The sequence below is a fragment of the Diplodia seriata genome (genome assembly GCF_021436955.1).
Source record: "Diplodia seriata strain FDS-637 chromosome Unknown scaffold_10, whole genome shotgun sequence".
NCBI lineage: Eukaryota > Fungi > Ascomycota > Dothideomycetes > Botryosphaeriales > Botryosphaeriaceae > Diplodia > Diplodia seriata.
Window position 1 is genome coordinate 146,453 of NW_027117317.1, and position 18,804 is coordinate 165,256.

Here is an 18,804-nt window from a genome sequence, read left to right on the forward strand (position 1 = left end):
CAGGCCATCCTGGCATGTCTCAGATCGGCCAACAACGCAACGGTACTCCGAATGGTGCTCACGGCCAACTGCCCGGTCAAAACGGCCAGCTTCATCCCAACATGGGAATGCAAGCTCGTCCGCACTCCGGGCAGGGCATGCAAGGCAACATGCCAAATGGCACCATGCCTGGCATGCCGATGGGCATCCCTCAAGCTCAAATGCAGATGAACATGCAGGGTCAACGACCACCTCATCAAGCACAAGACATGCGAATGGCCATGCAGCAGCGAAATGTCACCCAACAACAGCAGTTCCTCATGCAGCAGCAGGCTCAGCAAATGAACCGGGCCAATAGCATGTCTGGAGGACACAACGGCAACAACAGCAGCAACAACATGCAAAACCCTTCGATGCTTGCGACGAACATGGGCACTCCAAAAGTGAACGGTGCGAACAGTGGGACCGTGAACGGCATGCAAGGCGCCTCAGCATCTCCGCGTATGACGGCTCCGAACTCGGCAGCACCTCAACAGCCTCAGGCCCTCTCCAGCGGCCACGTCCCGCAGATTACCAACCTGACCCACGAAATCCAGCTGCAACACCCAAACTTATCACAGGCCGAGGCCAGCCGCATCGCCGGGGACCGGATGAACCAGAAGCTACAGCAAAACGCTCGTCAAAACGCTCTGAACGCCGCATCAGGTGCCGCCTCCGGAGGTGCAAACGCTGGGGCGCAAATGTCGCCAAGTCCATACCAGCAGCATGCCTCCCTCGCCACCCCAGGCGGCAGCTCCAGCCCACCAAACCACACCCCTCAGCAACAGGCAGCGTATCAGCAGCAAATGCGACAGCACCTGATGCAGCAGCAGCAGGCACGCACACCTTCGGGCCAGCAAGGCAGTCCCAATGTAGGGTCCGTCCGTCCCGAGAGTCGCAGCGCGACGCCTCAGCAGAACGCGCAGCAGATGCAGCCTGGTCCGCATGGTAGCCCAAGCAACCGGACTGGTCCACAGACGCCACAGCCAGGGCAGCAGGGCCAGGGTCAGCAAGGACAGGGGGGCAGTCGCTAAGCCTACGATCAATCTCAAACACTGTCAATCTTTTCAGCCACATGTAATTCTTCTCTCCCCCCGATTACAACTGCGGGGCACAGTGGCTGTCGCGCTTTATCTGCTCGGGTGCTTAAGCCCCAGTGATTCGGGTTTTTCACAAGCGGGCCCGGCGTTTCTTTGGGGTGGCTCAGGGTTGTTGGGCTGCGAGAGGTCGAGGGATGGCTCCAAGGGTTGGGCAGGGTTGGGACGGGATAGGGTATGGGTATGGGTATTATGGACAGCAACGGCTCTTACTGTGATCATTAGCGTTCTTGCACAACTAGCGTAGCTTTATTTTCTGCCGTCAACTCCGGCTCGACGAAAACAAGCAATTTTGGCTCTACTCTTCCCGGCTCCATAATGACACATCCTCCACAGCGCCTCGCCGCCACGCCCCAGGCCCCTCGCACATGCCCGAGACTCCGCACCGCGCAGCGGTACTGACTGGCAAATTAGGTGCGTTTTCATTCTTGTGGCCCTATTCATCCGCCTGTCGATGGCGGTACCGTAGGTTGTAGAAGATTCGAATTCGAACCCGTACAAACACACCTGGACAGGGTTCCATTCTCTAAGGAAGTGGGGTGCAATATGAGAGACGGATGTAAGGTGGGCTCAATGTGTTGGCACCAGCATATATGCCGTTTCCACCTAGGACCACCCCTTCTTCGGCCAGTCCTTCTTCCGAACCCCATTTCCTCTTCTGGCGACTTGTGATGGGACAGTAGAATGCTGAATCATGGCTTCTAAGCCTTGGGTGCAAACAGGTTCTTGTGGGTGCCAATGCATAACGCACGGCATAATAGATAGGAAATGAAAAATATTGCTTTCAATCCTGAAAATCTACCTCAAGGAAGTGCATTATCCGGGATACCATGTGTCCTTTCCTTGCATCGCCTCGGGGGCACAACACAGTTTACGACTTCATGACAATGAATTGTTTGGCTCCTTGGGTCTTCTCGTTCTTGAAATTAGACTGGACACTATAAGCGTGCATAGCACAGACATAGGACTTGCTGACTTGAAGGCATGTGTCCAAGCACCGCAGGTGCAGCCTGGATCAAGAATCGTGAGGAATGATGGTTCTCTGCTTTTCCTGGAGCCTAAAGAAGAAATGGCGCGCTGATTCGTCCCCATTCGGTCTTATGCAATCAAGACCGTTGGCCCAGCACGAACAACAGTGTCCAACTGCTCTTCTATACGCTTTCGTCTTTTCTTTGGTCATGATTAATCATTCAGTGCCCGCTTCACTTCGGCACTGCTTGCGTGTCCCGGTCAAGGAGCTCCCGCGCAGCGATCAGCTCTGACTGGTCGTAGTCCCAGCCAGCCTCACCCGAGCCGCTGCGCCGCACGATCTCGGCGAGCTTCGCCGTTGCTAGCTCGTGCAACTTTTCAACAGTCGCGATAGACGGGGGTGCAATATCGCCCGCTGTGTCAGTAACAGCTTGCTTGTTGGAAGTCTTGGGTAGAAGCTCAAGAAGCTTCTTGGCAGTCTTTTTGGAGGCGTACGTTAGCTCTGGGCTGAGAGGAGTACATGTTGCTTTTGATACGTACTAGCTTGAGACCGTAGTAACCACGCAGGTAGTTATCACACAACTCTATGCTGCGGCAGAACCGCCTTATGCCGTCACTTAGATTCCTAAGCACGTTGCCGTCCGTGGTGTTCGCGGCCGTGGCTAAGATGTAAAGCAGTTCACCCATTCGCGCGTGCACATTCCATGCGAAAGGCGTGATGACGAGAACCTCTTCCAGGCTGAAGATGGCTTGCGAACACATGCTTTGGCCGAGGTAGAGGTCAGAAAGCTCTGCCCAGGACTCGGCGTCCGTGGGCGAGAAGTCGACGAGGTCGACGAGGGCAGTGATAGCCTCAGCAGTGCGGCCCATGGAGCGCAGGAGGGCGACCTTGCGCTTGCGGAGGGGCTGGGATGAGAGGGGAGCATCAGCCTTGGTTCACACAAGCTGCACGTCGTTCAATTTTCCAGGCTGAATAGCCAAGCGCTTACCAGGCTCGTGGGATCCTCCTTCAATACAAGCTCCAGGTCCTCCAGGATGCGGCGCAGGTCTTTGTCCTCGGCAACAGCGCTCTCGTACAGGAAGCGCAGGGCAACAACGCGCTGGTTGTCTTGGCCGAAGCGAGCGGTTAGCCGGTCAAGGCATTGACGGGCGGACTTGTCGTCTCCAGTGCGCAGACAAGACAGCAAGAGGTTCTCATGAGAAGCCCACGTCTCTTGCGTCTCTCTCGATGTGAGCAGAGAAAGCGGCCACGGTAGGGACGACGTCGTCGATGATGAGAGGATGCGCGGCGCGGACTGGGAAAGGCGCAGGGCGGATGCTGGAGGCAGATTGGGCGGCGGATAGATGAGATCGGCGGTCGACATGGTCAAAGGCAGAGTAGATCGCTCGTGGGGTGGGGTGTTGAAGCTGGGTAGAGCTGGCCGTAATGCGTGGTACCTAGGTAGCTCGCGGATGTTTGCCCGCTGGCAGAGGCAGCCACGCGCAGGGAGCGGCAACGACCTTTGCCGCCCGGTATCGTCATGGTCTCTCCGCCCGCGGGGACCACACCGCGCACGAACAACCCGCGTCCGTCACGTTGCGGCCCCGGGATCTTCTGCTTCCACGAAACCACCAGCACCGGCCGCCGCCGCTCCGCCTTCGCCAGATGCTCGCGCAGAGCCGATAATGTGGCTGAACGGTCTCCACCGCCGCCCTCGAACCCCCCGCCCCGCTATCGTGGATCGACGACGCGTTTCCGCCTAGCAAGCTCGTGCATGCGACGACGACGTTCGACCCGCCGCCACCATGTTTGTCTCCTCCCTAGTTGTCAGAACGGTTCCGAAGCCGGAGTCGCTGACATCCCTTGGCCCTCAGGTTCGAGAAATCGCTGTACGACCTCATCCGGGGTCTGCGCAACCACAAGGGCAATGAGAGAGAGTACATCCAGGAAAGCCTGCGGGAGTGCCGCAAGGAGATCAAAGGCTCGGACATGGGTTAGTGGCACAGGCCGAGCCGGCACCTCCATTTGCCGACTTCGTTTACTGAAGTGGGAATGCTGCAGATCTGAAGGCTACCGCCTTGCTCAAGCTCACGTATCTCGAGATGTTTGGGCACGATATGTCCTGGGCCTCGTTCAACGTGTTGGAGGTTATGTCGTCTCCGAAGTATGGCCACAAGAAAATCGGCTACCTGGCTGCCGTCCAGAGCTTCAGGCCCGACACCGAGGTTTTGATGCTGGCGGAGAATCTGCTCAAGAAGGTACGCCTGCCTGCAGATGCGGCTATAGCAAACATAGTGCTTTGACGAGGCTTGGTGCTCACGCTTCTTCAGGACTTGAGCTCTCCCCAGCCCACGACGATCACGCTTCCTCTATCGGCGATACCGCATGTCATAAACCCTTCCATGGCAAACTCGCTTCTCTCCGACCTGCTGCCCCGACTCACACACTCGCATTCTTCGATACGCAAGAAGACAGTGGTTACGCTGTACCGTCTTGCGTTGGTCTACCCCGAGACTTTGCGACCTGCATGGCCCCGGATCAAGGAGCGGCTGCTAGATGACGACGAAGACCCGAGCGTGACGGCCGCAATTGTAAATGTCGTCTGCGAGCTCGGTTGGAGAAGGCCCCAGGACTTCTTACCTCTGGCCCCGAGGTTGTTCGACCTTCTTGTCCAGGGAGGGAATAACTGGATGGCTATCAAGATTATCAAGTTGTTTGCTACCTTGACTCCCCTCGAACCGCGCCTTGTTAAGAAGCTCCTTCCTCCTCTCACAGCAATCATCAAGACCACCCCCGCCATGTCTCTTCTCTATGAGTGCATCAACGGCATCATTCAAGGTGGCATTCTAGAGGGTGCCGAAGGCACCGCGGAAGGAGAGGAGATAGCTCGGCTGTGCGTGGGAAAGCTTCGAGGCATGCTGGTTGTCGAAGGGGATCCCAACCGTGAGTCATGCGACTATGCCTCAGTCGCTCTTCTGTCGGCTGACCGTTTTAGTGAAATACGTCGCTCTGCTTGCTTTTGATAAGATCGTCCGATCGCATCCCCACCTGGTGTCGTTACATCAAGACGTGATTCTGGAATGCATCGATGATGCCGACATCTCAATTAGATCGCAAGCACTTGGTCTTGTTGTTGGAATGGTCAATCCCGACAATCTCACAGTAATAGTTGGGAAGCTTATCCGGCAGCTTCGAAGCGCGCCGAGAGCATCAGCGGCCGATGATCCCTTGAATGATCGCGGTTTCCATGAGGGAGTGATGCCGGCTGCAGACCCGTCCGATGACGAGGCTGAGGAATCGATCCGTCGAAATGAAAAGACCAAGGACCAACCGCCGCCTCTTCCAGAGGACTATAGGATCAAGGTCATCAAGGGCATCCTCGAGATGTGTTCCCGAGACACGTATGCGAACATCATCGACTTTGATTGGTACATCGACGTCCTTGTTCAACTTATACGCGTCTCCCCTTCCTCAAGATCGGCGTCGCTGGATGAAAACTTGCCGGAGTCGGATGGCACGTCCATGGGCGACAAAGACGACGTATCCTTCGAGATTGGAAAAGAACTCCAAAACGTTGCGGTCCGTGTGAAGGCTGTCCGGCCGGACGCAACGGAAGCTGCGCAGTCCCTAATCCTCGTCGACCGCAGAGATCAAATGTTTCCCTCATCAGGCAATGGAGGCCAAGGCGTTCTTGGTGCAGCTGCTTGGATGGTGGGCGAGTACGCGTCCCTCCTGACAAACCCTGAGGGAGTTCTCAACTCTCTGATGCATTCGTCCTCCGCTCTCCTTCCACATCACATTCTTGCCATCTACCTTCAGGCGGTTCCCAAGGTTTTCGCATCGGTTTCTTCGGACGAGCAGATGTCGTGGACGTCCGAACGCAAATCAACCATCGTACTTCTGATGGCGCGAATCGTGCATTTCCTGGAGCCACTGGCCATGCATCCAAACCTGGAAGTTCAAGAAAGAGCAGTAGAATACCTGGAGCTGATGCGTCTGGCCTCAGAGGCAGCTTCCGGGCAAGAAGCCGGTCCGAGGGACGGCAATTTTGTCGACCCTCCCTTGCTTCTCACACAAGCCATTCCTTCTCTGTTCACGGGCCTGGAGCTCAATCCTGTGGCGCCCGGGGCACAGAGGAAGGTGCCTGTGCCAGACGAATTGGATCTGGACACACCCATCAACCCGAACCTACCGAATCTTTTGCGCAAGGCAGACTATGATTCATTCGTCCAGCCGGATGAGGATGATGTATATCAGTTTTACAGTCAGAGGACGGCGGCGCCTGTGCAGTCAGAGGCGGCTGCCGATCGTCTGGACGCGCACGAAACAGAGGCTAAATCCTACCAAGCAAGCGCTGCCGAGGAAGAATATCTGGACCCGGACATCATTGCGAGGAGAAAGGCGGAGCGTAGAGCAAGGAACAAAGACGACCCTTTCTACATTCCTACCGAAGACGAGCGATCGGGAACATCGACGCCACTTCACAACATCCTCAAGACCAACAACGGCGAGGACCTCGACCTCGACTCGATACCGATCATGGACTTGGACTTGGAGACAAAGGGTGCGCTCGGAGGAGAGTACAGAGGCCGTGCAGAAGTACCGGGTAGGCAGCAAAAGAAGAAGGTGCGCAAGAAGTTTGAGATTCTCGTGGATGAGAATCTGGGGCCAGACGAGCCCAGTGCAGCATCGGATTCGTCGCGACCGGAGCTTGCCAGGCCAACGCAGAAGGGCAAGAAGTCGTTGCTGGAGGTCGATTCCACAGGGTTGGCTTCGTTGTCACTCGAGGAAACGGGAAACAGCAAGTTGGACATGGAGCGGCGGGAGGCTGAGGAGGCAGAGATGGCAAAGGCATTGAAGGAGGTAGAAAGGCTTCGGCTAGAGATGCAGCGGGCGAGTGAACGAATCCAGGCAAAGGACGTGCCGCCCGAGGGACAGCTGGTCAAGAGGAAGAGGAAGAAGGCCAAGAGGGAGGCCAAGAGCGAGGCGGAAGCGGCACCAGCAGTGGAGGACAACCAGAAAGCCGAGGGCGAGAGCGAGGCAACGGCGGTCAAGAAAAAAAAGAAGAAGACCAAGAAACAGGAGGACGAGGCGGAAGGGGAAAGCAAGGCCAAGAAGAAGAAGAGGAGGAGGCCGGTGGTGCTGGACGAGGGGGCAGGCGCAGCCGAGCATGCGGCTCCGGGAAGCTAGCTAGGTAGGTAGCGGGAGTGGGAGCTCGGGGCAGGCATAGCGAAGGTGTGAAATCTAAATAATACATAGTCTGGCGCATTGATGCAGCTTCCCCGGGCCACGGGCTGCAGCGCACAGGTGATCTCCAGACGCCGTGAGCAAAGCAGGCGGCAGTCCAGGGAACGGGAGCTTGAAACGTGGCCGTGCGTGGTCCGAGCTCGCACAGAGCGCAGTCCCAGTCCCAGTCCCAGCCCTCGTTCCTCGTTCAAACCACCACCTCGCAACTCCAACGCCGGCCTGCCTCTTCCTGCTCCCAGCCGCCCACCCTGCGCAGGCGACCACAATGGCGGACACCAACAAGGCTCCCTCCGAGGAGTCGTTCGAGTTCATCGAGACCCCTCCCGCCCACACCCCGCTGCCCGCCGAGAACTACGGTGTGCGCACCACCAGTGTAAGTGCCTGCACCCCGTCTGTTCCGAGCCATTGGCCTCGCAAACCCCGTCCATCGCTGACCGCTGCTGCCATCCGCAGTACCCCACCATCAAGAATGCCCCTTTGCCCGCCGATGGCCCCGGCAGCGAGAGCTTCAATAACAACATCCTGTTCGCCCTGCTCGGCGGCATCCCGCTGTACTTCACCTTCAAGGTCGGCGGCGGCATCAAGACATGGATCTTCTTCGGCATCCTGACCGCCATCCCCATTCTGGTGGCCTTCTGGACCGTTGCCTCCACCTTTGCCCCCCGCAAGAACGAGAAGGCTCGCTACCCTGGCAAGCCCATCGACCACTACATCCAGTTCAACAACGAGGAGGACCGTGACAAGTACTACGGCAAGAACAAGATCCCCATGCACACCTTCCACGAAAAGTACTTCGACGGCGAGATCGACTTCAAGGGCGACGCTCTCGAGGTCCTCGAGTACCGCCATGACTGGGCCAGCTTCAAGTTCACCTGGGGCCTGTTTGTCTTCTTCCTGACTGGCATGATGCCCGAGGTCATCCTTCACACTCGTTCGCAGGGTGAGTATCCCTTTGCCCCGCTCTAGCCATTGCCCCGTCCTGACTGTCTCGCAGACGAGGAACAGGTCCGTGACCACTACGACCGCGGTGATGACTTCTACGCCTGGTTCCTCGGCCCACGCATGATCTATACCTCTGGCATCATCTCCAACATCAATGAAGAGGAGTCGCTGGAACAGCTCCAGGACAACAAGCTTGCCGTTGTCTGCGAGAAGATCGAGCTCAAGCCTGGCGAGCGCATGCTCGACCTTGGCTGCGGCTGGGGCACTCTTGCCAAGTTCGCCTCTGTCAACCGCGGTGCCCAAGTCACTGGTATCACTCTTGGTCGCAACCAGACTGCCTGGGGTAACTCGGGCCTGCGTCGCGCTGGTATCTCCGAGGAGCAGAGCAGAATTCTCTGCATGGACTACCGCGACGTCCCCGTCCCCGAGGGCAAGTACAACAAGATCACCTGTCTCGAGATGGCTGAGCACGTCGGTATCCGCCACCTGTCTGGCTTTTTCCGCCAGGTCCACGACATGCTCGACGACGACGGCATCTTCTTCCTCCAGATCGCTGGGCTGCGCAAGAGCTGGCAGTACGAGGATCTCATCTGGGGTCTGTTCATGAACAAGTACATCTTCCCGGGTGCCGATGCTTCCACTCCCCTTGGCTTTGTCGTCGACCGCCTTGAGGGGGCTGGTTTCGAGGTCAAGCATATCGACACGATTGGCGTCCACTACTCGGCCACTCTCTGGCGCTGGTACCGTAACTGGATGGCCAACCGCGAGAAGGTTGAAGCCAAGTACGGCAAGCGGTGGTTCAGGATCTGGGAGTACTTCCTTGCCTACTCGACCATCGTCTCTCGCCAGGGTGGTGCCACGTGCTGGCAGATCACCCTCGTCAAGAACATCAACTCGACCCACCGCATTGAGGGCATCGCCACCCAGTACAACATCTCGGGTGCTCTCAGGGGTTTCCACGCCAAGAAGCAGGAGTAGATCCTACGCCAGTGCGTTGATGCTGCCGTGCTTTCCTGCGCCTGCAAGTTTGACTGCCACGTGGCTTTTCCATGCACTGTGAAACGGTGGATTGGCCGCCTGCTTACGCAGTGTTGCTCGGACCTGCCTGGCCAGCGAGAGGATTACTTCTGCCGCAGCGACAAATGGACAAAAACATGATCAAAAAGAATGAAACGATTTTTCTTTCGGGTTCACATGGAATATGTTTCATGAGCGAAGGGCCAGGACCCCTTAGATAGTCTCTTTTGGTACCTGTAGATATATGAACAACGGTTCACTTGAAAAAAAAACGGGCAGGACAAAAAGTAGCCCGGGGTCTTTTCCGGCTTTTACATGGCAGATTCACTGACGATGGAATGAAGGAGGGGAGGGCTTCAGAATGCGTTTCTTCCTGTGTGGTTCTTTTGAGACGGAAGATAATTGACAATTGATATACACTCTTCCTCACCCCTGTCTTCTGCGCGCAAAGTTCCTGCCTTGAATTTCTCCAGGTAACTTCGTTTGCGTAGCCCAGAGACATGGGAACTTCAAGGATGGCGGCCTTTTTGCACTTGAATATTTCTATTGGCCCCTTCGTATTTGGCGTCATCTACAAGAATAAGAAAGCCAAGGATGACGGTCGTTTTGTGCTTGAATATTTCTTCTATTAGCCTCGTCGTGTTTGGCGTCATCCACTAAAACGAGGAAGCGAAAAAAAAAACCATTGGATTTCTCCACCAGGACTCCCACATGTAGTACATACAAGCTACCGTGGCCTGACGGATGGAACACTAATTGAGTCAGTGGGCCCTACCCGGCATGAAAATTCTGAGATATTCAGAATCCCGAGTGGTAGCTAGCCACTTCCTGACCCTGGGTTAACAAATAAACACCCTGCGTTCTTGTTGCTTCTTGGACATCCATGGTATATATAAAAGCTCCCACCCCCTTCCCATCATGCTCCCGTCCATTGCTCTTTCCATCGGCCCACCAGTTGCTCGGCTCATGGTCGAGCGGCGCGGCTCTCGGTCGGGAACACCACATAAGGGCTGTCCGGGTTCGGTCAAGCTCCAAACATGGTTGCGTAGTGTAGTGGTTAGCACTTTGGATTTTGATTCTGCTTGCTTGCTTGACACTTCAACTTTCCAACAACCCGGGTTCGACTCCCGGCGCGACCTTTTCTTTTGCGCTTGGCTTTTCGTTTTGCTCCCTGCCTGTCTGTCCTTTGCTCCAATATCTTAGGAGTGAGTGTGCCAGGTCGGCCGTGTTTGGTGTGGGGAATCTTTCTAGAGCTGTTCGCTGCGGAGATCCGAACGCTCGACTGGTGAAGGAATGAATGAACGGGACTTGGATATATTTGGAGTGTTTCGTGCCCGGTCAGCGAGGGAGGTATGTAAATACCGAAGAGGACGATTGTTGCGCGCTTGTAGAAGGGCGAGGAATGCTATACCAAACAGGTAAGCTGAAACAAGCAACATTGCGCTAAAAGCACTATTGGAGCGGGAATGTTGGACCGTGGTCTCGGTACAGCAACGACCAGGGATTATTATTATTGTCCAATGCCATGTTTCCCACGTGCTGACATCAGCATCTTCGCGGCTTCAGTTGCCAACCACGGCGCCTTGTCCATTGTACCAACCGAGCGCTTGTAATCTCCCGCTTGGCTTGTTTTGAGATCTACTTTTGTGCTTCATCCTTGGTCACCAATCCCAAGGGTACGCCCTCAATGATAGCGGGGCTGCGTTGTAAAGAAGAGCAATGCACTAGCGACATCACATCTCGACTCAATCATGGTTTCATTCTCCGGTGTATTTGTGCTGTTCTATTGGTAGCCTCTGCTTGCCAGCCTGGCCACACCGTCCGAGCCTTCTTATCTTCTGCTACCCATGTCGTTCATCCAGTACCTGGTGTGATTCTAGTCGTGCCAGTAGCAAAAATGCAGCGACAACTATCCCAATGCAACCTAGGCACTCTCTTTGAAACCTCGTTCCCACGGCTGCTCAGCAAAGAGGAGAAACAATGTTCCAGCGCTGGGACCGTACGACGCATAATACGAATGCATGACGCCGTTCGCTTCCGAGCCGTACAGGGCCATCGGAAGAGCCCATCTAAGGCTTTACAGCAAAGCAAAAGGCACGATGATGAGAGATTGGGTGTCCATTGCGCTGAAGTCGGTCTTGACACGCCTCTGAATTACCGACAAAATTGCGCCCTGTGTCTAATGCGGCCGGGATTACTCGTCGCCAATCCGAGGAGGGCTTTTCGAGTGGTCGCTGAACGGGCTCTTACTTCGACTGCACCGTACCAAGCTCATCGTTAGTGTACCAACGGTTCGTTTCAAGCGTCTGGACAGGGCCGAAACATACGATCTCCGCCTTCCTTCCTTTCTAAAGCCATCAATGATCTTTAACATTTCCTTGCGGCCCGAGCTGGCCTCGACGTTTTTGCCCGCCATACTCATGCTGACTTTCTCCTTCGAGTCGGCTCTGAGCAGCCGGTTCAGCAGCAGGTAGCGCATGAGCAAGCATACGAAGATACCGCAGTCTGATCCGTTCTCTTGTTGCGGACAATCGTCCATGCTGATGAAGCGCAGGCTGCGGCCGAGCAACGTGGCCATTTTCTGGGTCGCGACGCGGGCCTCGTGGTCATTGCTCTCGCAGAGAGAGTCGTAATGGAAGGCAACGCCATCAACGACGCTGACAAGCAGCAGACTCCAGTGCGACCCACCCTCGGCCTCCATGACATTTCGACAATCGTTGATCGGCAGAAAAATATGTGTCGTCTTCGAGAAATCGGGCAGAGCGTCCTTCAAGGTGAGCGGGTCAGGTGTTTGGATCATCATGAAAGACATGGACGGGCGAAGTAGGCTGATGTTGGCTTTGGGGTAGGCAGAGAGATGCTCGTGTTCGAGCCATCTTGTATGAAAGTCAGCCCAATGGTTCGCCAGACGCACAGGGGACTATGATTACTCTTCCCAGAACGCGATTGCCTGCTCTCATGTGTCAGCATTGGGCTTGGCGGAGGCAGCACGGAAGAGTACGACGCACATTGTCCGTCAACCAGTCGCACTTTATGCAGTCGATGTCCTCCTTCGTCACTATCATCCGCAATCAACATACTGCACCGTGGAGGTGGAGACGGCGCACATACGGCGGATGTCATAGTAGCTCAGGATAGCATCGTCGGGCGCGAGCTGGGCGGAGGAACGCATGTCGGTCAGCAACAGTCTGCAGGCGAGGAAAAGCGCAGCAGGGAGCGAAGAAGGTGGAAGAAGCGTGGAGGAGGGTGTGTGAGGTCGATTGACATCTCGCCTGCCTCGATTGCCGGCGACAGCGCAGGGAAAAAGCGGGCGCCCGATCCATGCGTCACCGTGGCACAGGGCGGGAGCGGGAGCTGAGGTCAGAAAAAGCGGAGGCGTAACAGGGGAGGCGAGGGAAATCACGTACATTCTCGCCGAAATGCCTACTCACACGGCCCTTGAAAGGATGGAAGCCGGACATGGCAGGGCGAGGCGGCGGGCGTGCGGCAGGCTGCCGAAGCGCTCGGACGCGGATGCGAGCTCGGTGACGCAGCAAGGCCAGAGCGGTAGGCGCTCTGAAGGCCGCAAGAGCGCCAAGACGCAGCAGGCGAGCGCAGAGAGAGGCGGCGGCGTGAGCAAAGGCGAGGGTCGGCGCGGTGAGGGCGCAAGGGCGGAAGGCGGTGGCAGCGGTGGACGTGTGGGCGGGACGTCGAGGGCAAGGATGGCGTGGATGCGCCGGTTGTGATCGGCGGCGAGGGGCGCTCCTGGCCTGGAGCTGAATCTGGAGCCTCCACAGCCGATGACGTGGACCCCACCAGCCACAAACGACGCCGTCCATCACATCACTCGCTTTCAACGCCCGCTAGCCTCCCAGCCACAACACCACCACGGCCGCTCAGCACTGCTCACTCACCCTCACTTTCACCTTCCGTCGTTATTATGGTCATCATCATCGAATTGCCTAGGTCTAGCTCATGATCATTAGGATTAGAGGTAAGAAGTCCCGCCCCAAGTCCTGCGCCTGACAACAGCCGCCCTCCTCATTTGCACACTCCCCTCCAATTTTACTCCGACTTCGCAAACTCCTCTCCGAACTCCTTCGCATCCTGGTACAGGTCGATCAGGCAGCTGGCCGACCATGCTTGAGTGGGCGACTGCACTTCTGTTAGCAAACACTCCAGCGCCAGATCGGGGTTACCGCTACTTACCGAATCTCCGCAGAACGATCCGTCCTTGTTAGTCAACTCAGTCAGGCCCGACCATGGGCTCTCTTTGATGGCGTCCATGCATCCGCGTAGACGACGTGTGATCTGCTGGAACGTTTCCACCCGCTCCTCGGGCGTCTTGCGCCGAACCAAGTCAAACTTCAAGAACGCACGGAGGAAGAAGCCAGTCGGCCACAGCCATTCCGGCCCCTGGTGGTAGTTACGTCCCTTTGCCGTGTGGAAATCCGTCGAATCATCGCTGTTGATGTAGTCGGGCCGGTAGTTGAGATCCGATGGGTCCAACGTCGCCATTCCAGTAGGTCCACGCAGCGCCGTGTCTGCCTGGTGCAGCGCGTACAGAGCCTTCTCCGGGTCAAACAGGTCCGGCGCCACCGTCATGGCAATGGGGAAGTTGGGCCGCAGCTGGTAATCCTCGTACTCTTTGCCTGACTTGTAGAGATCCTTGTAAATGCCGCGACGGTTGACGATGTTCGAATTCACGTCGTAATCCTTGTCTTCCGACGCCTCCCGCGGGACGTAGTAGGCCCACTCGAAATGCTGCTTGATCTTGGCTGCCCAGTCGGCGAAGGTAATGCGGCCGCCTTCCAGGTCCACCCCGTCGTATTTGTACTTGCCTTCCTTGTGGAGTTCATTCACCCACTTCAGCGTGCTGTACAGCATACCGGTGATCTCGATGGCTGCTCCGTCACGAGGAGTTCCAGGATAGCCCTTGTTACCAGCCTTCTCACTCTCACCCATCTTGTCCATCCACGTGCCACAATTCCACTGATTGCCACCGAAGATAAGACCAGTCTTCCAATCGGGGTGGATCTCGATGTCGAACCCTTCCGGCTTCATCTGGCGATCAAGATCCGGCCCGGCATTGTACTCGCGGAAGGACATGCCTGAAGCGTGCCTCTGCAAGCATTCCTGAATCACATCCTCGATGGTCGAAGATTGAGAGTAGGCCTTGGCATCGTCATGAGGGAACCAAGTATCATCGTACGGCAGAAATCTCCTCTTCGCACTCTCCTGGAGGAGGTTGTGCCCATCGGGCACGATCTTCGTGTAGTCTTGTATGTTTTGCAAGAAGAACCACACAGAGTCGCGGGAGTTATAGCGCGGGAGCTTTCCGCTGCTAAGCAAGTTAGGGATCATACCGTGCTTGATGACGCTCGCGAAAGCCAAAATGTGTTCCTTGGCGTCATCGTAGCGTCCAGTGCCAAGGTACAGACCACGGAGCGAAATGAAAATGTCTCTTCCCCAGCACCTTGCCCAATCGGAAGCGAAATGCGGCAGTCCTGCAGCCATGCTTGGTACACTTTTCTCGGGCCACAGCGAAGCGTTGTTCATGTGTCCAGTGACCTGGATGCTGACCAGCGACAAACTCTGCAGGAACTTTTGGCCGTTGCGGACGTTATCGTTCAACAACTCAATGGATCGATCGACTGCCGCGTTGTATGCTGTTTGAATGGTCATGGCAAAGTATCGAGGCAGCATGAAGCTAGGAATTTTGCGAATGGCATCAAACCGCTCCTTCATCCAAGTGGCCGGGCCCTCAAGCTTCGAATACCCAGGCAACTTTGCTAGGCGCTCAAGACGGCCGACGCAGTAGTCCAACGCCCACTGCCCCTGCCTCAGGTGGTCGCAGATAGGGTGGCCCAGCTGGTTGTAGCGAATCACGTCGCGAAGAACACTCCACCAGCCTTGCAAGCCAGCGTAGACAAGGGTGCCGTGTCCAGGAATCGTGTAGGTTCCATCGTTCCCACCGCTATAGTCTCGTTCTTCAGGATCGCTGCGGTACAGGATATGGTTGAGGTCGAGGAGACTGCACTCCTTGAAAGCGTCTTTGGCGCCACTGGTAACAAACACGTCGAGACCGTCAGAATGCTCGCAGCTTGGAACCGAGGTCTCGAACAGGGCGATACTTCCGGGGGGGAAAAAGTCGGGAATGGTAATCTTCGTCTCTGCATCTGATGACTCGATCTTGATACCTTGAAGATCCTTCGTGCGGCTGGGAAGCCCACGCAGGCTCTTCTTGTCACCAATGACACGAGCCTTGATATCTTGGCTATCCTCAACCTGGAGGAACCAGCTTCCAATCAGGCTCGCTTGCGTTCCTGGAAGTTGAACCGGCGGGAAGCCGCCATTACCATCTCCATAGCCAGGGAAGGCAGTGTGCGCAATCAGGAAATATCCTTTCCTTGTCTTGGGATGTACGCGATGGACGGTAATGTATTCTCGATCGTGGTGGATGAACGTCTCATCGTAGGTTTCCTGGCCCATGAGAACGTGGATCTGGTTCAGGAGCTTCTTTATGTTGCCAATGCCTCCTTCGTCAGCTTGGATCTTGAGCTCCCCTGAAGCAGAGTAGGGCGACGAGTACAATCGAGTCTCGTGAACGAGTTCAATGAGCTGAGGGTAAATTTCGTCATATCCCATGACACTCCCGGTGGCACAGGCGCACATAGCCACAAGCGCGGCATTGGGAAGGGTGTCGCGAGCATCCCGCTTCTGGGCTGGTACTTCATTGTCGTGTGTGCAATCCATGAAAAGGGCGTGGACAGGGCTCTGTCTGATTCTTCGGATCACCTCGAGATTGGTAGTGCCATTTGTCTGGGCAGACGTATCTGCGTTGCTGACTTCGTCAAGTTCGAAACTACCGATTGGAATTCCGGCATGGCGATGAACAAGACGGCTCAGCTCCTGTGTGCTCCATGCCTGCATAGCCTCCCGGATAAGGAAACTAATTCCAAGGCGCTTGCAGAAGACGAAGTCCATGTCCTCGGAACCAGTGAAAAGCTCAGCACCAACGACTAGGTCAGGACGGACCTTGCGTGCCTCATCAAGCATGTACTCAGCCACGTGGATGGGAGTTGAGTGACAGTTGTCGACACGGAAGCCGACGAAGTATTTCGCCATGAGGCGAGTGTATTTGGCGATAAAGTCCCAAAGGAATGGATTGTCCTGCGGACCGCTGCCGTACCGCAGCTTGACGCAATCGCCCCAAACGATGACCTCTCTGCGGAGGTAAGCGCGAGATTGTGGCCCAGCGTTGTCTTTCATGGCGTCTGCAGCCCAAATCCAACCGTTGTTAACGAGGGCGAGAGCATCTGGGCTATGCTTCTTGGTGGTCTCGTTTTTGGGCAGCCTCGTGAAGTAGGATTCAATCAAGGGACTCCGGTCCGTGATGGGGCCGAGCTTGGGGCCGTGGTCATCGAGACGGACGTACTTGATGCGGTTGTGCAATTGTTCCATGATGGTTGCGACATCGCCATCAAACTCGCGGTAGGACTGCAGGTTCATCTCATCCAGGAACTTGTAAATGGTGCCCTCTGCAGCACGCTCGTCCGGGGTGCTGTGATTTTGGCTGTCATAGCGACCGAACAAAGCTGCCAGAAGTGCAGCGCCAGTCCTCGCGTCAACCTTTCGCTCAAACCTTGCGCCGAGCCTGTCTCCTCCAGAAAGCGCGTGCTGGATCAGCCAATCGGCTTTCTGTTTAAGAGACCAGTTCTTGACCTCTTCGAGGCCACCGACGCCGAGGTTGCCGAAACCGCCTTCAGGGAACGTGATTTCGCCCTCGGTCCAGGCCTTGACGATCTCCTTTGAATCTCTCGCGACGTCGACAACGTAGAATTGCCAGAGCTTGAGAGGGTCAATGACATCGGACTTGACAGCTTCCATGACCTTCTTCAAGTCGTCGACGCTTTTCAAATCGGTCGGAAGGCCCTTCTCAGCAAGCTTGGAACTGAAGTCGAGCAAAGCATCATCAAGCTCACGGGCAGATCGGAGATGAGGGGCAGTCTCGCAGTTGTAGCCAGCCTCGGGGTGTTCTTCAAGCCACTTGCTGTTGTTGGCGGTGTGATTCCAGACAACATCGGTCAATGCAAAGAGGTTGTGCTCCTTCTCCATCTTACCGACCAAGTCGGCAATGTCCTTTTCTCCGTTCGGGAAAAAGCCCTTATCGAAGCGGTGTTGGTCATAGATGCTGTAAGGGGAGTTCGAGTTCCCCCTCATCATCAAGGGCGTGAAGTGAATCATGTTGTAGCCTCTCTGGCTGATCCCACGGAGATGTTTGTCCCAGTCCTCGGGATACTTGCCCATGAACTTGGAGATGACTGAAAAGATCGACAGCGAGTCCAAGTGTATCAGCTGGTCGTTGAGCGTGAGCTTCGGGCAGACATCGATGTAGTAGGTGGGTGTCTTGGTTGGCTTCGGAGTAGCAACCGGATAGGGCGAAAAGTCGGGCAGAGGAGTAAAGGTAGAGTAAAACGCGAAGGCCCCAGCTTTGTGGACAGGGCAATCGACCTCAATGGTGCCGTTGAAGTCGGGACGGAGCCTGTGTGGTTGCACGGTCAGATCCCTGCAAGCGACTAATCGTGGGGGAAGCGTTACTTGAATTCGCGGAAGCGATCCCGCTGGAACTCCTCGCCCTCGGCGGGGATGTTCACCCAGAGGCTGCCTTCGCGGCATATCGAGCTCGTGCCTTCAATGGCAAAGCGGATGATGTATGCCGGATCGGTGGGGGGTGGCAGGTAGATGTAGGTGCCGGGCACATCGGGGGCACCACCGTCCGTGAGGGGCAGCAGATAAACGGCGCTGGCCATTGTTGAGAGGTTGTTGAGAGAGACAGGTGTGCAGCAATAAAGGGTGCTCCTGTTAGAAATAAGAACGTGTGTTTGTTGCAGAGATGCAATGAAGATGAGCGAGAGGACGAAGCGGCGGGGTCGAAATGCAGAGGCGGGAGGAGTGGTTTTATGATGAACAAGCTCGCCCAATTGGAAGCTGCGCTGCGGGGTGCAGCAGGCCTTCCGTTATCGAGGAGGGGAGCGAGAAGGAAGAAGACGCCGCACTCGCAGCTCGATGTTTTTGAGGAGGGAGCGAGATGGAGGATCGGCAGGCACGTCCGTCGCGGGCGCGGGAAGCTCGACGGGCCTTTGGAGAAGCTGCGCACAGGCCGAGTAGCTACCTACGTCACTGGCGGCCTTCGAGCCTCATCAAGCCTCAGCACGCACGCGGGACGACGATAAGATAGCCACGCGCGGACTCCTCAAGTGGGTCGCACGCTCTTGGGGCGAGGGATTCAAGGAAATGTAGACGCCTCCGGGGCAATTGGCCTCCCCGCGTCTTAAGAGCTGTCCGGCACCGCCCGCATTGTTGGGGATGTGTGTTGTTCTTTGGCGGGGCAAGCAGCCGCCCGCTCACCGCTTGCCTCGAGCTGCCATGGCCATCCCGCTCCTGTGCTCTCACATGCCAGCTAGCTGCTGATGTTTGCGTCGGCTCTATCTCCGTGCGGTTGTGTCTCGCGGGGGCTGCGGCACGCCGTCTTTTGTTTACTCCGTGGGCGGC

At 56.3% G+C, this 18,804-nt stretch overlaps 6 protein-coding genes and 1 non-coding gene across 7 annotated transcripts; 4 read left to right on the top strand and 3 right to left on the bottom strand.

The window, feature by feature from the left end:
- Window positions 1-212: 212 nt before the first annotated feature.
- Window positions 213-1,052, top strand: SLS55_009246 (uncharacterized protein; the record flags this gene model as incomplete). The annotated part of the gene is made up of 2 exons (XM_066780648.1): window positions 213-219; window positions 241-1,052. 2 exons carry the CDS (start codon window positions 213-215, stop codon window positions 1,050-1,052), a joined length of 819 nt encoding a protein of 272 aa, XP_066628594.1.
- A 1,265-nt stretch (window positions 1,053-2,317) lies between these two features.
- Window positions 2,318-3,282, bottom strand: oca3 (Inositol phosphatase SIW14; the record flags this gene model as incomplete). The annotated part of the gene is made up of 4 exons (XM_066780649.1): window positions 2,318-2,563; window positions 2,625-2,990; window positions 3,074-3,192; window positions 3,240-3,282. The coding sequence occupies 4 exons, from the start codon at window positions 3,280-3,282 to the stop codon at window positions 2,318-2,320; spliced, it is 774 nt and encodes a 257-aa protein (XP_066628595.1).
- A 587-nt stretch (window positions 3,283-3,869) lies between these two features.
- APL5 (AP-3 complex subunit delta) lies at window positions 3,870-7,254 on the top strand (the record flags this gene model as incomplete). Its single annotated transcript, XM_066780650.1, has 5 exons — window positions 3,870-3,913; window positions 3,939-4,057; window positions 4,126-4,322; window positions 4,395-5,007; window positions 5,060-7,254. The coding sequence occupies 5 exons, from the start codon at window positions 3,870-3,872 to the stop codon at window positions 7,252-7,254; spliced, it is 3,168 nt and encodes a 1,055-aa protein (XP_066628596.1).
- A 322-nt stretch (window positions 7,255-7,576) lies between these two features.
- On the top strand, window positions 7,577-9,231 carry SLS55_009249 (uncharacterized protein; the record flags this gene model as incomplete). Its single annotated transcript, XM_066780651.1, has 3 exons — window positions 7,577-7,684; window positions 7,765-8,251; window positions 8,306-9,231. 3 exons carry the CDS (start codon window positions 7,577-7,579, stop codon window positions 9,229-9,231), a joined length of 1,521 nt encoding a protein of 506 aa, XP_066628597.1.
- Window positions 9,232-10,309: 1,078 nt separating this feature from the next.
- Window positions 10,310-10,409, top strand: SLS55_009250. The gene has a single exon. It is a non-coding gene; the product is annotated as a tRNA-Gln (tRNA).
- Window positions 10,410-11,464: 1,055 nt separating this feature from the next.
- Window positions 11,465-12,442, bottom strand: SLS55_009251 (uncharacterized protein; the record flags this gene model as incomplete). Its single annotated transcript, XM_066780652.1, has 2 exons — window positions 11,465-12,108; window positions 12,439-12,442. 2 exons carry the CDS (start codon window positions 12,440-12,442, stop codon window positions 11,465-11,467), a joined length of 648 nt encoding a protein of 215 aa, XP_066628598.1.
- An 872-nt stretch (window positions 12,443-13,314) lies between these two features.
- On the bottom strand, window positions 13,315-18,062 carry GDB1 (bifunctional 4-alpha-glucanotransferase/amylo-alpha-1,6-glucosidase; the record flags this gene model as incomplete). Its single annotated transcript, XM_066780653.1, has 3 exons — window positions 13,315-13,404; window positions 13,459-17,794; window positions 17,851-18,062. The coding sequence occupies 3 exons, from the start codon at window positions 18,060-18,062 to the stop codon at window positions 13,315-13,317; spliced, it is 4,638 nt and encodes a 1,545-aa protein (XP_066628599.1).
- Window positions 18,063-18,804: the final 742 nt, after the last annotated feature.